General features: G+C 33.1%; 1 protein-coding gene across 1 annotated transcript; it reads right to left on the bottom strand.

Annotated features, from left to right (window-relative positions):
• Positions 1-1,936: 1,936 nt before the first annotated feature.
• Positions 1,937-3,598, bottom strand: LOC140883725 (dormancy-associated protein homolog 4). The gene is made up of 3 exons (XM_073290304.1): positions 3,120-3,598; positions 2,955-3,039; positions 1,937-2,327 (listed from the first exon to the last, which is right to left on the bottom strand). The coding sequence occupies exons 1-3, from the start codon at positions 3,394-3,396 to the stop codon at positions 2,300-2,302; spliced, it is 390 nt and encodes a 129-aa protein (XP_073146405.1). The 5' UTR covers positions 3,397-3,598; the 3' UTR covers positions 1,937-2,299.
• Between the last annotated feature and the right edge of the window lie 14,069 nt (positions 3,599-17,667).

Genomic DNA, 17,667 nt, shown 5'->3' with positions numbered 1-17,667 from the left:
GAACCATCACAACCCTTGATCTAGGCCATGCGATCCAACGCATCTGATCACTCCTCAACCGCCTCCATGCCATGTGTCTTGGTGGCATCCAATCATACGCCACATTCAGACACACATGGACTCCATGACACATCACCACCCACTACGTCATCTTTCAAATTAAATCTAGTGCGTCCACCTCCAGATCAACGATCCAGATCGCACCCCTTCTGGATGATCACATCCCTTGGCTGTACCCTTTGATCCAGCAAATCTCAACCACCAATCTAGCGGTCCAAATTCATCCGGATTCATCCAACGGTTATTGGTTGCAAACCATCACTGTAACGTCTCACTGTATCAAGATGAGTCTTTTCAGCGTGATTATGTCCTCATTCACACGCACCTTGAAAAACTTTTCAGGGAGTCACCCATCCTAAAATTTTCCCAAAACAAGCACGTTTAACTTTGGAGTTCTTATGTGATGAGCTCCCGAAAAAAATGCATCTTTTTGATATGAGTTGTACATATCAAATCTTTTGTACCTCTCATTCCGGTATGAGATTGAATCATTCATGTCACCTGTCGTCCATTCTTTTTGGTGGAGTTTCCATCATTCAGGTATTTACCACCCATATTGCGGACCATGTACCGCCTTAGGAATTTTTTGGCTCCAAATGTCACATGCCCACCAGCTTCCGCTTGGTTCGTCCCCGAACCACACCGTACTAGGAGAGGCCAAGCTCTGATACCATTTGTAACGTCCCACTGTATCAATACGAGTCTTTTCAGCGTGCTTATGTCCTCACTCACATGCACCCTGAGAAACTTTTTAAGGGGTCACTTATCCTAAAATTGCCTCAAGTCAAGCACGCTTAACTTTGAAGTTCTTATGTGATGAGCTCTCGAAAAAAAGATGCACCTTATATGTATCATTCATGTCACCCGTCGCCGATTCTTTTTGGTGGGGTGTTCTTCTTTCAGGTATTAACCACTTATATTGCGAACTATGTACCACCCTAGGACTTTTTTGGCTCCGGGTGTCACAATCAGAATCCTTGATCTAGGCCATGCAATCCAACACATTTTTGATCACGCCTCGATCGCCTCCATGTCATGCGTCCTAGTGGCATCCAATCATACGCCACATCCGAACACACTTTGACTCCATGCGTCCTAGTGGCATCCAATCATACGCCACATTCGAACACACTTGGACTCCATGACACATCACCATCTGCCACATCATCTCTCACCATTTTAGAGTAGCATACAGAAAAGCTCCTCATTGCTCCCCGCGATGTCTCTAGGTGGAAATTCAAATATGATACTGCATCTTGGAGGAGATTCAATCTGATCCATCAGATTTGACGAGGATGCGTACGTGCGCCATCAATGCGCTCGTGCGCGCTTGGGCTCGACCGGTGCGTTGCATCTCCCTCGACTTGAACTTGAATTGAATTTTATTTAATTATTCAATATAAACAACAGAAATATATGTAGTAATAGAAAGTACAAAACTTTCTATGTGGGACAAGTCTCATATCACCAAATTCACATCAATTGACCCTTGAACACCAATTTTAAACAATTAATTTCTCATTCACTCAAAATCAGTTTTGAACAAATTAATATACTAAAATTATCTACTCGAAACGTAGATTTCAATTTTCAAATCAATTTTTAGTTTTATCGGATGAGTGATGCTCAATTAATTTTTGAAGCTTAATAGGCTTCGAAACCCATTTTTCCAACATTATTTACTGTGATATAACACATAAATTTTTCTACAACACGATTAACCGTGACTTACTACGTGCTCGATGTTGGAACTTGACAGTCATCTCCTTACTCCGATAAAACATAAAACAAAATTTTCAACTGAGTATGCGAGAAAGACAAATTAAACAAAAAAATTGTTTAAAAAGTAAAGATTTTTTTGTTTAAAAAGTAAAGAGAAATCAAAATAATTAGGGTCATATATATTGGGTTTCACTAGAATATGTACAAAATACAAACCACAAATACATATGTACAAGAGCTAACAAGAACCTAGCCTTCAGAATAAATTTACAACAGAGGACATCACTTTCCACACAAAGAAGTTTAGAAGGATTCCGAATCTTCAAGCCTAATCAAGTCTTTTCCTCTCCAAAATTATGTAGGCCACTTTGAACCTATAACTTTTATTTATTTATCTACTAACTTATTCGCTAATATTTACACATGATTTAATAATTAGGGTTTTTTTTAAATACAATATTTTTTTCTTTTTGTAATTTTTTTAATAATCAGCGAAAATCTTCACTTTGATATACTCTCAACGGTCCAAACCACTGAGTATAATCCTGGCACCACAAGGAATTAATAATCATCAGATAAAATCTATCACATGGTTTGTTTTAAAATTAACTAAAAAAATGGTAGGAAACTGAGAGTAATAAGAAATAAGATTTTCTAAATTTTGTAAACTATAATTTGCTCAAATTAACGACAATATACATTATTAAAATAAGCTGCAATGCGCATACTTTGTGTGTGTAACATAATCACATTAATATTATGTATTGTGCTTAAAGTTCTTGAAATAATTTTTTTCTTTTTAATGCCAAATTTAAGACAAATTGTAGGTATTAATTAAAATTAAAAGGTGTGAAGAACAATTATGCCATTAAGAAAAAGAATTCACCAGAATTAGTTATATTAGATATAGATTATTGTATCAGAATGTTTTCTAAAGTAAATTTATCAGAATGTTGTTTATTATACATCTGAGTTATTAAAAAATTATTATACCATTTGATTATTATTATTTTCGAAAGGAGAGATTATTCATTTTGTTCCTTTATTTTATTGATTTTATATTATCTAGTTTTGATAATATGTATATATTAAATCAAGTTCCTGATCATTTAAGTTCTTAATTTTAATGTTAATGTTAAAAGAAATGAAGATTGAAATGAGAGGAAACGAACCAATCAAAAGCATGAGGACTTTTAGGGTCAGCCGCAGCGGATCTTCTCCTACTTAATTTCTTGAAATTTCCACCGGGCGTAGTAGCTGAAAATTAATGCTCCCAGATTTAATGAAAAAAGAAGATGATAGAATTTCAAAGATTGAAGATCGGAGGTTATGCTTACGTGAAAACGGCGACGTTGGAGTGATGCAACTCGCCGGAGAAGATGGTGCGGACGGCGAGTCAACGGAGACGTTGAGATTGCGATTAGCAGGAGCGGCGGGCTTGATGATGGTAATGCTGCGAGAGATCTGGACAGGGTGGCCATCGGGAGAAACCGCCGCCGGATCAGCCGCGGATCTAGAGCCGGAGAAAGAGTTGTGTTTGCGGAGTTTCCCCAGGCCCGATTCAGGTGCGGGCCCGGCAAGCGTTTCATCCCAAAGCTTGTGGAGAAATCCCATCGTTAATCGGAGATTATTATTATTATTATTATTATTATTATTATTCTTATTATTATTTTCCTGGATTGGATTGTAAGTTGTAACAACCGAAAAGAGGTGATCTTCGTGCGATTGAAGAATCGGGGAACCACCTGATATACGACTGCTACAAAAAAATTGATTTTTTTTTTTTTTTTTTGGAAAGAAAAAGAGTGAATAAATCGAGGGGATTAGGGTTTTTATAGCAGAGGAGAAATGGGGGAAAATTTAAGGCGTGTGGCAGCCGGCTAAAACGGCTTCGTTTTAAGCCACTCACAATTCAACGGAGATGCGGAATCTTTCCACTCACAATTTCTTTGGGAAACATGTTACTCGAGGAATCCATTGATTTTAATCTTTTTTTTTCCTAATAAAAATTATAGAAGTATGTTTATATATTTTAATTTAATCAATTTTTTTATTGAAACCAATTTAATCAATATTTTTAGAAATCTTCTTTTAACTGTTCTATTTTCATGAAAAATGTAGAATGGATGAGTTATGTTTATAATTATAATGGATTTCGAAACAGAGATTTGGTTTCAAAATTATTACTTCAGCTTAGATAATCTACCATTTATTATTATATATTTCAATAAACAGGGATTTTTATTGGAGCCGAGCTGTGAAGACTGCTTGACAAAATATGAAGAGTTGACTTGGTTCGTTGTGGCTTTACAGCTAGGCTCAGCTTTTCGACACGTCATATGTAGGATAAGATTTATAATTGGAATTTTACTTGTTGGTTTTTGTGGAAACAGATAAGATTTCATGATTTGATCATCCACCTAACTATTTGGTGTAGGATGTATCCTATTTTTCCATGTTAAAGTCAAATATATTGATGTCTAAATTTTTTTTCAAACCCAGCATGTTCAAGTATGGAATTATAAGATACAATCATTGCTTGTAATTGGTTTAAAATACACATCATTAATATTACTTTTATGAATTATTATATATAAAAATTCTAATATTGCTTGCCTTAAACTCAGCTCTGCTAAGTGTTCGTGGGTAGTAGTAAGATATATATATATATATATATATATATATATATATATAAGTTTTAAGTTGTCCAACAAATTCTTTTAAGTTGTCCAACAAATTCCTACCCACTTCGTCTCGATCACTAAAACTCGGTGCCGGGTTTTAGTTATTTTTGTTTTTAATTTTTCGCACCACTAAAACACGGCACCGAATTTTAGTGGTAGGTCACGAAGTGGACATCATTTGTTGGACAGCTGAACATTTATATATACCAGCTACAGTGGCACACGCTATGCATGTGTAACTAATAAAATGTGATAGTACCAATTGTAGAAAAAAAATTAGATAGATGATAAAAAATCAAATAAATTCATTATAATGAAGCATAAAAACCTGACTGAGATATGGAAGAGATATCAACACACCCTTGCATTTGAGAAGAAACTTCCTATCTTTGCTTGATATTTTGGCTTTCAGAATTGGACGATCCAAATCTTTTCTACTTTGTGGAAAAAAGTTGTTATGGAGACGTGAGAATGTGGAAAAGAGAATGAAATAGGGAGATGAAGGTAAAACGTGAGAAAAAAGTTAAAGTGGGGTAAAATGGGAAAAAAAATATGATGTCCTTTTGTCATACCAAATACAGTTATTATATACATATCAAGTATTATAATATAGTATATATATATATATGTGTGTGTGTGTGTGTGTGAATCATAAAGAAATTTTGAAGTGTCTGTTAGAAAGAATTAGAGCAGTCAACACGGGTTCAGCCCCTTGGATTTCCGTCCCGTGCGGTCAAGTAGATAGGTTTACTAATTTTTCAACCCGTCCAAATGACGGACCAGCCTGCCAAACCAACTGACGGGTTTTGATGGGTTGCGGGTTGGTCCGTTCCACCAAACCGTTTTGATAGCTCTAGAAAGAATTGGTTTTTCATAGTCTATGTATTAACTTACTCTCTATATTTCATATATATATATATATATATGTTGGATCTTTTAATTTTAGTGATAACGAACAATAAATCGTTGTGATAGATCAAGTTGCATCTAAATGTATTACAAGTTCTCGATCGTTTATCTAAAGAGTACTAAGAAGCTTCTCAACTGGCCTCAAGATGCAGAGATTTTGAACCGCTCAAGAATAAATAAGTTTACTTAATCTACTCAACCGTTCAAGCTAACAACATATATATGATATAAGAACTACTTAATCATTCTCTATTTCAAAGTATTTTTTTAAAACGATTGAGTAAAGTTTTTCTGATACAAGTTACACTTTTAACAAGGATTTCACCTACTTTTATTAGAAAATTTGATTGATTGGTCATGAGCAACGAACAAAAATTCAGAAGATCAAAATATTTTCCCAAACAAACACAGTTTAGGGCAAGTTCCATTTGCTGCCCGCGATAGTTTATTTCTACATTTAGAAAATGTCAAACTGCTCATTTATTGATACTAGGATTTCATATTTGTGATACACGGAGTATTATCATTTTAATAATTATTTAAAAATATTGATATTGAATAAATATATTTAAAATTTAAATATTATTATATCAACATTTTTTATGTCACTCTTAAATGAGAGTAACAATTTTACGCCGTTAAATTGACATTTTTATTTTGGCTAAGAGAGATTCTTACTAATAGAAATAATAGAAAAAGATATAAAAAAGAATCAAATATTATTTTTCTAACAATATTTTGAAAGAAATAAATATTTTCAAAAATTCAAAAGTTTTATCATTTAGTAGGAGACTAAATTTAGATTATTTTTTAGAATATGCTATAAAAAATTTATATTAAAATTTAAGATACATATAATAGAAATTTACATACAATCAATATACCAAATATTCACAATGTTAATCTTGTAAAAGTTCAAAAATATAATATTATATAAAACTGAGAAGTAAATATATAAAATTAACACAAAACTCTAAACCATAATTTAAATTGAATAAAATGATAAATCAATAGAGATATTTAAATATAGCTTATATTTTTAGGTGAGTTGAGCCATAACATTGATTATATTATGCAATACTTAAATGATAATATATATCATTTATGAAATTTTTTACATATATATATATGGTAATGTGATCGGTGGAGTGTTTGGAAGAAGGTTGAATAAACACTCACAACAAATTCTTGCTTCACATTAAATTCAGTCGGATTAACAAATGAACTATGATAATCTTGAGTGTCAATGTCAATTGAACTAATAAAATATGTGCGAAAATAAGCCTCTGCTAAAATATTGTAACAAATATGATTTGGCTTGAAAATGTAGAACTAAAAGTAAATAGACACAAATTTATTTCTAGATGTTCGAAGAATATAGTAACTCCCACGTCACTCCTTCTACACAGGAAGAATGTTGACTAGAAGACTTTGATTTATACAACTACTTGTAGAAACTCGATCCAATCGACACTCGATTAGAACTCATAGTACCTTTCTATTCAGAACACCTTTTGATATATATATAACTATAATAACAACAATAACTTCAATCCTCAAAGCTTTTTAAGCTTTTAGCGTACACAATTGATTTAGAATTAATCAGATATCACAATGATCGTAATAACCCGATTCTCATTTTAAGTAATTAAAATGTCAAGACATGTTTAAATGGGTAAAATATGATTAAAGAAATTCATTATGATTAATCCAAGTGGGAAATCGACTCCAGGGTGTTCGAAATTGACCCATTGGACAAAGTTGGCCCCGACTACAAAAAAATTGGTATTAAAAGCAGTTGTTTTGGACTTTTAAGCGCGGTTTCTGACTGCTGCAAAATATTTTGAAGCAGTTTTGCAACCGCTTTGGTTTTCAGCGGAGCTAATTCTTATAGAATCGGTATTATTCACCGGTGGTGGAAGTCTAATTGCAGTTGCTGCGGTTACCCTACTGAAGCGGTCGCGACCATGGTTCGCAGAAACGGTATCGGAATGGCCAGAACGGCCGTTCCGTAACCGGAACGTAAGGAACCTTGACGAAGTTCCAATGCTTGAAGGTAGATGCTTTGGCTCGGCGTTTTCCGTGATAAGAACGGAGATTTAACGGCGGAACGGGCGATAGAACGGTGGAACGGATCGGGATCAGAACAAGGGGAACTTTGAAGATAAATTTTTGCCCATTTCCATGTATTAATATTTGGAAAATGGAAATCCAGCCTTTTCTGCGAGGCCCAGAAGGCAGAAGAAGATAGACATTTAGTAGAGGGAAATTATTGAGACATGACTATTGACTAGTGAAAATAAAAAAATTAAAACTAAGAAGAAAAAGAGACATTAGCATGTTGTAACTTGTGAGTCTTGTGACTCACTGACTATGTCCTATCTTATTGTTTTTAAATGATGAAAACTTTTTTTTTTTTGTTTTGTTTCGTAAAAAGTCGGATGTTTTTATTCAATAAACAGTTCGTCCGTGAATTACCCTTCCTCATCTTTTTATTTCTCTCTATATATCGGATCGATTTTTTCTCTCATTTTCATCATAATTCACGGCAAAACCAACCTCTTCCTATGCATTCTATTTCTCTCTATATATATTCGATCGATTTCTGCTCTTATTCTCAGTGTTATTCTTGTCTTCATTATTTCCTATGAGATAAGTAATGTTTAAATTTTGATTATTATAATAATAATTTTTTGTTATAATGATATTTTTGTTTAGTTAGATTTTGATCTAATATTTTTTTATTACTCATCATAGTGTAATTTAATTAGTTCGTTGAACTCTGCTACGCATCTCTTGATCTTCTCGTGTTTTCTTCGTACATGTTAAAGGTAAGTATCATCTATGTTTAATTTTACTTTCCTGTAAATTATATTTTTGGTTAATTTTATTGAGATATAATATTGAAAATGAATTTAATTTAATTAAAAATTTTCCTTACGAATTTTGTGCTTAGATTAAAGATAATTATTGAATCTTAGATTATGTATTTTCGTACACCATTAACTTTACGTGCTAAAATAGTGTAGGAAAATCATACATATTTGCATACGTAAGGTTAATAGAAATTTTGTAAGATCACGTAAAGTTAATTTTTTTTTTGACTTAATATAACTTTTAATTAAAGGCCACGGTTGTGAATTTATGGCAACAAAATTAAATATGGTGTCTATTTAATAGAAATTATATTTAATTTAAATTTGTAAACGTTAAAATTATAATTCTATGATTAGATATGATTAATAAATTACTATTGAAAGAATTCAACGAAATTATAATATCATCATTTGATTTCTCTATCTTTTGTATTTACATTTCAAACCAGAATATAGTGTGAATTAGTAAACCTTTTTGAACAATGGCTCCAAAACTCGATATTGGTTGGGAGTTTGGTAAACCCATCGGAGATAATCGAAAAACAATACAATGCAAATTTTGTGGAAAAGTTGTAACAGGTGGAATCACAAGATTAAAACAACATATTGCACATATTGCTGGAAATGTTGAGTCGTGCACTAAAGCTCCGAAGGAGATATTATTGATGTTACGAAAACATCTTCAAGATTCTAAGACCCAAAGAAATATAATCCAAAAAAAGAGAGAGATTGCAATCAATGCAATTCAACAGAGCATACATGGACTCGATAGTGGCAGTGACAGTGAAGATAATGATACGTTTGATGATACCAATGAAGATGCTTTAGAAGATATGGAAAATAGGGCATTGCGAAAAGCGATGAAAGAAAGTCGTAAAACAAGAGCATTTGAAGAAGAGATGCATAAACGATATGGTCCAGGTAAATAAAGGCTAAGACAATGCTCGTTATATATATATATATATATATATATATATATATATATATATATATATATATATATATATATAAGTAATATTTTTTATAGATAAAAATACCAATGCTTGTTATTAACTTATTATTTAATTTCAGGAAATTTTGGTGGTAGTTCATCATCACTTGGTGCAAATCCTAAATTAAAAAAACAAATGTCTCGTAGCTTCAGCGTGAGAGAGGGAGCTCAGCTACCATCGAAAGGAATTGATTCTTACATGTTTCCATCGAAACGAAAGAGTATAAAAAGTTGGTTTGCTCCTGAAAAGGTTAAAGATGTTGGAAAGGCTATTTTCAAGTGGTTTATATACAATGCAATTCCATTTCATGCGGCAGATAGTGGTCCATACTACCAAGCAATGATTAATACTATCGCAGATGTTGGACCTGGAATACAAGGTCCTTCAGGACGTCAAATAGGTGGTGTTTTCTTGGAAGAGGAGGTGGAGGATATTAATGGATATTTAAATACATTAAAATTCAAATGGCCAAAGTATGTATGTACAATAATGTACGATGGTTGGAGCACACGCAACAAACACCCTATCATCAATTTCATGATATATTGTGACCGCAACATGATATTTCATAGTTCAGTGGATTGCACCAACAAAAGGAAGACATCTGATTTTATATTATCTCTTTTGAATAAAGTCATTGACGAGGTTAGAGAGGAAAATATTGTGCATGTGGTTACAGATAGTGAAAGTGCAAATAAGGCTGTTGGTCAGAAATTGATGATTGAAAGACCTCACATATTTTGGTCACCTTGTGCAGCACACTGCATTGATCTTATGCTTGAAGATATTGGTAAGATGACAAAGGTAAAGAAGTGCATTGACAAAGCAAAGCAGATAACAAGTTTCATATATAACAGTGACAAAGTCGTGAACTTAATGAAAATCTACACAAATGATCGTGAACTACTGAGACCTGAAATCACTCGCTTTGCTACGGAATTCATTTCCTTGGAAAGTCTCGTTCGGTATTGTCAAGATTTGAAGAGATTGTGTACTTCAGTTAAGTGGACTGAGTACAACAATACAAGCAAGAGAAGGAACGTTGCCGAAAAAATTTCAGCAATCATTTTGGACACGAGATTTTGGAAGTCAGCTCGTGACATTTGTGCAGCAATGAAACCTCTTGTAAAAGTTCTGAAGTTGGTTGACCAAGACAACAAGCCAACTCTCTCAATTATATATGAAGCAATGGATAGAGCTAAGTTTTCTATAAAAGAAAGTGTCAAGGACTGGAAATTGTATTGGGATGTGATTGATGATCGTTGGTATAATCAATTACACCAACACCTACATGCTGCAGGTAAATGAGGTTATATTTACATAAAATAAATTCATGATTTTAGTTGATAATATATTTTTAATATATTGATTGTTTCAGCGTATTTTCTGAATCCAATGCTCCAATATTCTGGAACTTGTGTTTATACCGATGAAGTAAGACGGGGATTGAATACAGTAATCAAGAGATTAGAACCCGATTTAAATGCACAGGCTTCAATGATCAATGAGGTATGATAGTTATAAATTTTACATAACATGTTTTATATTGAGTACACTATTGTTTTATGAAACATGTTTTACAGATTAAATTGTTCACGGAACAAATTGGAGAGTTTGGGTCCCCACTTGCAAAAATGGCAGTTAAAAAAAGTCTTCCAGGTTTGAGCTTATTTATATTTTCCATAAATATTAAATATGTACAATATATATCATATGTTTTTCTATCAGCTGAATGGTGGAATGAGTATGGTGAAGAAGCTCCTCATCTGAGAAAAATTGCAATTAAAGTCCTTAGCCAAACATGTTCATCTTCTGGTTGTGAGAGAAATTGGAGTACATGGTCTTTGATACATACCAAGCTTCGCAACCGTTTGGCAATAGCAAAGTTGCATAAATTGGTATATGTCCATTACAATATGCGATTAAGAGTACGAAATTTGATGCATAAAAATGAAGATGATGATTACTACAGTCCTATAGATCTTGATCACATATTCAAAGATGATGATATTTTAAATGAATGGACAAGAGATAATGAACCTCCTGTATTGCAAGACGATGACTTAGAATGGTTAGATCAAGACCATGAAACTTCAAATTCCCAACATCACAACATCACACCTAGTGGTCAAAGTCATTCAAAGAAGACGAACAACGAGAGGAGCTCAAGATTATCAAAAGGCAAAGAAATCATCTTAAGTGACAGGGATGAATCTGAAAATGATGACAGCGATGACAGTGATGCTAGTGGTGATGGAAACAATCAAGAAAGTGGTAAAAAAAATCAAGATGATGATCAAGGACGTCAAGATAATGAATATGATACTAGCATGTCATGGGCACGAGGGAAAGAGAATTATTATGCCACACAAGACACTGATCATGGGTATCGCCCTGGGATAGAGGCACAACGTCGCTTTTTAGCAAGTTTGACAGGGTTCTCGAGTGCCGAAGATGATGAAAATTTGAGTAGATCTTCACATTCATATATGGGTGTAGAAGAACAAGTAAGAAATCTTGGCTTGGGGGGTCACCATCAATATCAATCTGGAGATGATTCGAGAAACTACTATTGGAACTCTCAATATTTTGGTCATAGTGCCAGCGGATATGATGAACCAGGATTTGGGTATTCTCATGGTTATAACACAAGACGGGATCATTTATCATCTCAAGCAAGGGGAATCGGAAATTATGGGTTTGATGGGTCATCTAAATACACCAGTTCCGAAAATAATCAATTTGAAGAGTATTCTAGTAGTGGACAAAATACATATAATGATCATCAATCATTCGCAGCAACTGGTTTTAGACATGATGATCATAATTCGATATCTTCAAGTGGCGCTAGTAATTCTTTTGGGCATCAAGAATTTGGAGGCTATCACCGTCGTGACGACACATTATTAAATCCACGTTCATCACACAATACCAATTCGGTTTCAAATCCCCTATTCAGTCAATATCCAGGTGAACAATTGAACACTAGTTTATATCCACAAAGATATGATGGAGATCAATTTTCTCAACTTAATCCCGGTAGAGAGTACACTGATGATTTTGTTCCTCCACGCCATTCATCATGGTATTAATGTCGATGACATTACAGGTACTTTTCTATATAAATATTGTTAAAACAATTTATATGTAAATATATTAGTTTTTTTCGACTTATATTTCATTTAGCAGTGTCATTTTATTCTCATTTCATAAGTGTAATTTAGTATGTTTAACATTGATTTGACTAGGAACATTGGAAAGTAAAGAACAACAATCGATGTAAGATGGTGAATCTCGGTCTTCTTTCCGCTCATCCATCGACGAAAGATTAATAAAGAGGAGACCAAGAGTTAACTATTTCTATTGAGAAATTTTCATTAGAAAGTGTGATAAAAATAAACCAAGTTAATTCTAAAGTATTTCTATTTAAATTGATGTTTAATAGTTTGTAACACCATGTTATTTAAGATTTTATGCATAATATTAGTCTATCACGTTAAATTGATCTTAGTTATGATGAACATATAAATTTTCAACTGAAAAAATTTCAAAAATTCAAAGGGTTACATACTAAATTTTTTAAATAATATATTTAAATTTTGAAGAGTTGCGAATATTTTATATGTATTAATGATTTAAGTTGTGTTACATAAAATTTTATAAATTAATTTAATTTCTTATTTACTTCAAATAATCTATTTTTATGATATTCATTTCAATTTGGTAGATCTAAATAATTTTATGAAATCATCAGTTTTTAAATATTTATAATATTTAAAAATTAAAATCCGTTCCGCGACCGTTCCGCGAAATTTCATTGTAACTGGAACGGTGGTCTCCGCGACGATGTCCGCGACCGCGATTGCGAACCATGGTCGCGACCACTTCTGTATATTTCCACCAAGAGCGGTTTCCACCACTTCTATTACGTATCTACATACCAGTTAAGAACCGCTTTGGATATTTAGTTGGCAGCGCTTGCAAACCGCTTCTGAAAAGATGGTTGTAGGAGGAGTTTTAACCTCCTCTGATTGGCTGTGTTTGCATCGGTTCTTTTCACACGTGAGATCTTGTTTTTGGAACAAACAAAACCGCTTTTATTTTTATGTTTAGGATTAGAAGCCTTTTTTTTTTTTCAGCCTCAGACAAATCAATAAATTCTTTATTGCAAAAATCATGATATTCACATTTCATTCATCAAAATTAATTTATATCACTCACAAAATATTACGTTATCAAATATGTAAAACATTCAAATGTAAATCCGGAAATTAATATTTCTAAGTACCAAATCGCTTGACAATATCCACAATATGCAACGAACTCAAAACCTTCTTGTTTCTACCCACAAAACATTTTCAACCTTCGAATAACAATTCTCTTATGAAAAAGACAAGTATCAAAACAAATCTTTTCTTACGTTTGAACTCGTAGTTCATGCAGTCAGTCTTCCATGAACATTGCATTTGATCCAAGCGACACAAAAATAGAATCTATATAATCCACTAAATTGATTAAGCATGTGTGAATTAACACAATAAAAAAAACAAAGACAAGTTAAATTGATAATAATTGAAAAATGAAAGTTAAACGCATAAAATTAATAGAAAAATTGCAAGAGAAGTCATAATTTGCAAAAAGAAAAAATGTCATAAATAGATGTCATTATATTACGATAATATAAAAACACATATGATTGAGATAAGAATCTAAATTTGTTTGAAGTTTCATTCTAATACGCATGCTAAAGTACGAAACCATTTAAATTAACATCAGGATATTATAGCATAAGACTCTAGCAAAAAACTAACCTCACCAATTCCATTTGAAAATTTAATCTCGTTTTGTTAGAGGGGAGGAACAACACACATTTTCTTCTGCAGTTGATGGCGCATTAATATGTTGTTGAACCCGACCAGAATGCTCAATTCCAAAAAATAACTATATGAAAGAATATAATTAATGTTGAAATATATATATATATATATATATATATAATATCTTTCACGAGAACAAAATAGAATAATAACTAAATTATCGAAATGCCTCTTCGTACATTCTATTGGTTGTGTTCCTTCGGGCTTATCTTGGAGGTGACGATGCACAACTTCTTGAAGATTATTCTAAGAAAAAGTAAATTGTTAATATAATAGAAATAATATTTTAAAATAAATTTTAAAAGTGTATTATATAATTACCTCAACTCGTATTGCTCATAGTCAACAGGTACACCTTCTTTCTTGCTACTTCTCCGACTCAAATATCGTATTTCAATACGAGACGGTTTTATGTCATTCTCTTGAATCTAAAATAACAAATTGACATTTAACACCAAGTATTAATTAACAACATCAATTCATATATAAAAGCTAATTGTTATATTCTATCTCTTGTACTCAATTTTAAAATCCCCTAAAAAAATTTCAGCAGATAATAATAGCATTAAAGTGTAGAGCAGTAAACATTAAATATATAATATAAAAACAAATGTAAGGGAAAACATGTCTTACAAACTTATGTTCCAATGATAAAATACTCGTGCGTCCTTGTGCATGGGTCCCTTTCTTTTTGTTTACATTTTCTCTATTGATTTTTGAAATACCTTAGCAGAAAATTTTGTAATAAAAATTCACAACACATGTCAAAAGCAATTAATACTAGTTATACCTCGATAGATTTCCAATAGTCACACAAATTCTCCCAAGTTTGAAGTGATAGTCCATGAGGAATGAATTCTATTTAAACAAGCTCTTCTAACGCAATATTCGAATCATAAGATGTAGCTTTCACTTCAGTCCTCCATAATCTCCAAGCAACCCCTATCATTTGCATTATGACACTCCTATGGCGATCGAGGATATCAAAGTGTGCCTATAACATAAAATAAAATGTCTTAATGTTTGAAATTCATATTTGAAATTAAACACTTGACAACTTACAATAACTTTCTTCCATGCATCATTCAAACGTTTTCTCGACATTTTTATCAAATCTAAATATTTTAATGGCAACGCATTTCCATTCCGTGCAATAGTCCCAATAAATTAAATTTGCATGTGTCGGTTGTAGATCACCGTAAGATTGTCCCCTTTCATTGAATTTAACTACTAGCAAACGACCACGATCTAATGCATGGATATCCCTCATAATATTCTTGCCACATCTTCTTTGTTGTGCTTCAGATGAAGGCATGTCCTCATTCTCATATGAAAAATGTTATTAAAATATAATTTCACTTTGTGTTGTAAATATAATTCACCATTCATGACATTTTTACCTTGGTCATTAACCCCTTCGTTTGATGTTGTATCTTGTTCATTTTCATCATCAGTGCCTCTGTTACTTGGTTCCTCTCCCCTAGATCGTCTTCAGCTATTTTAAATCAATTTTCGCATTCTTTTGTTTGCATTTTTGAAACTTACCTAAAACACAAATATATTCAGTCTATCACTCATTGAAAAAAAATAAAATAAGTTTTAGAATTATGTATCGGTGATTAATGAAACTAATATTATACAATACTACTCTGTATTTACACACTCAGCTATCATATCACAAAAAGAATTCACCAGGCAGATACAACGTCTCATGCTACCATATTAATTTATATATACCAACATAAAATATATATCATTCATTTAGTCTACAAAGATCGTATCTAAACATTCATTCAATCCGTCCATTAATTAATTATGAATACTAAGATATATATTATCGTTAGTCAGGACAAATTTGCATATATATTTTTATTTGAGTCACTCTGGAAATTCAAAGAAAGGAACCCAAAAAGTTAAAATTAATGCATACTGAATATATTCCAACTTTTAAAGGTGGTGAAATGAAATTTGCACAAAATGTGTGGGTGTGGGATATTCGTTCGAGAGAAAATTCCAATACAAAAACTTCCAATGAAGATAACATATTATTCATCGAATTAAAAAAGAAGAAGAAATTGACACCAGTTGGCCCTCTTATGTTAGGTATATTAAATAAATGTGGCGGGGCTCACATTTATTTAATTTATCCCATCCCACATCGAAACGGAATAGAAAATGAAACGGAGGAACCTATTATAAATAGGCCTTAATTTCTTCGTTTTAAGTATCCCATTCTTCTCTTCTTTTGTATTAACAAAGAGAGTAGAAAATAAAGAGAGAAAAAAAAAAGAGTGTTTTTTTTCGGAGATCTTTTGTGAGTTAGAAAATTATTTCTCGGTAATACTCGGGTGTTGGGATCGGGTGAGAGATATAGTGTTTTGTACACTTGTAATATTTCTCCGGTATTAAATATTTGCAGCAGCTCCGTGGATGTAGCCTATTTTGGGTGAACCACGTAAATCCTTGGTGTCCTTATTGATAGTTTTATTCCGCAATTATTATTATCGTCATGATCATTCCGGCATAATCCATAACAACTGGTATCAGAGCTGTTACGGTGTTCGGGAGCCTTGGTGAAAAATTTCTTAAAATTCTGAGTATGCTCTGTGGTTGCAGCCTTGTCTGATCTTCCACATCAGAAAAGATTTTTTGAAATTTTATTAAGGCAACTGAAGCGATGGCCGGAAATGACGGAACGGGACCTGGAATCAATAAGTTCGACGGTACAGATTTCATGTTCTGGCGGTTACAGATTAAAGATTATCTGTATAGCAAGAAGCTACATCAACCTCTATTGGGAATAAAGCCGGAAAAGATGGAGGCCGATGATTGGGAGCTTCTTGACCGACAGGTGTTAGGGGTTATTCGATTGACCCTAACAAAGAACGTGGCACACAACGTGGCGGAGGCAAATACCACGGAGGAGATGATGTCCATTTTATCGGACATGTACGAGAAGCCATCAGCAAATAATAAAGTGTTCCTCATGAAAAAGTTATTCAACTTGAAGATGGAGGAAGGTGCTTCGGTGGCAGCACACATCAATGAATTCAACACGATTGTTTCCCAACTAACATCGGTTGAAATTAAATTTGATGATGAAATTCGAGCACTTATTCTTTTGGCGTCTTTACCAAATGCTTGGGAGCCAATGCGGGCAGCGGTTAGTAATTCTGCTGGAAAAGGAAAGTTACAATTCAATGATGTCCGAGATCGAATTCTTGGCGAAGAAGTTCGAAGGAGGGATTCGGGTGAAGGGACATCATCATCTGCCCTAAATCTCGAAAACAAAAGTAGGGGTAGGAGTGGCGAAAAGAGTTTTAACCAATGGCATGGTGGATACAAGTCAAGAAATGGAAAAGACAATAACAAATTTGAAAAGAATGTGAAGTGCTGGAGCTGTGGTGAAACTGGTCACATGAAAAAGGACTGCAGATCACCCAAGAATAATGCAAATGTTGTTACTGAGGATGTACATGATGCCTTAGTACTATCCATGGAAAGCCCGGTTGATTCTTGGGTTATGGATTCGGGAGCTTCATTTCAT

Source organism: Henckelia pumila, chromosome 2, assembly GCF_033568475.1.
Source record: "Henckelia pumila isolate YLH828 chromosome 2, ASM3356847v2, whole genome shotgun sequence".
Classification (NCBI taxonomy): Eukaryota; Viridiplantae; Streptophyta; class Magnoliopsida; order Lamiales; family Gesneriaceae; genus Henckelia; species Henckelia pumila.
The sequence above is the reverse complement of the archived record's forward strand: the minus strand, read 5'-3'. Positions and strand labels throughout refer to the sequence as shown.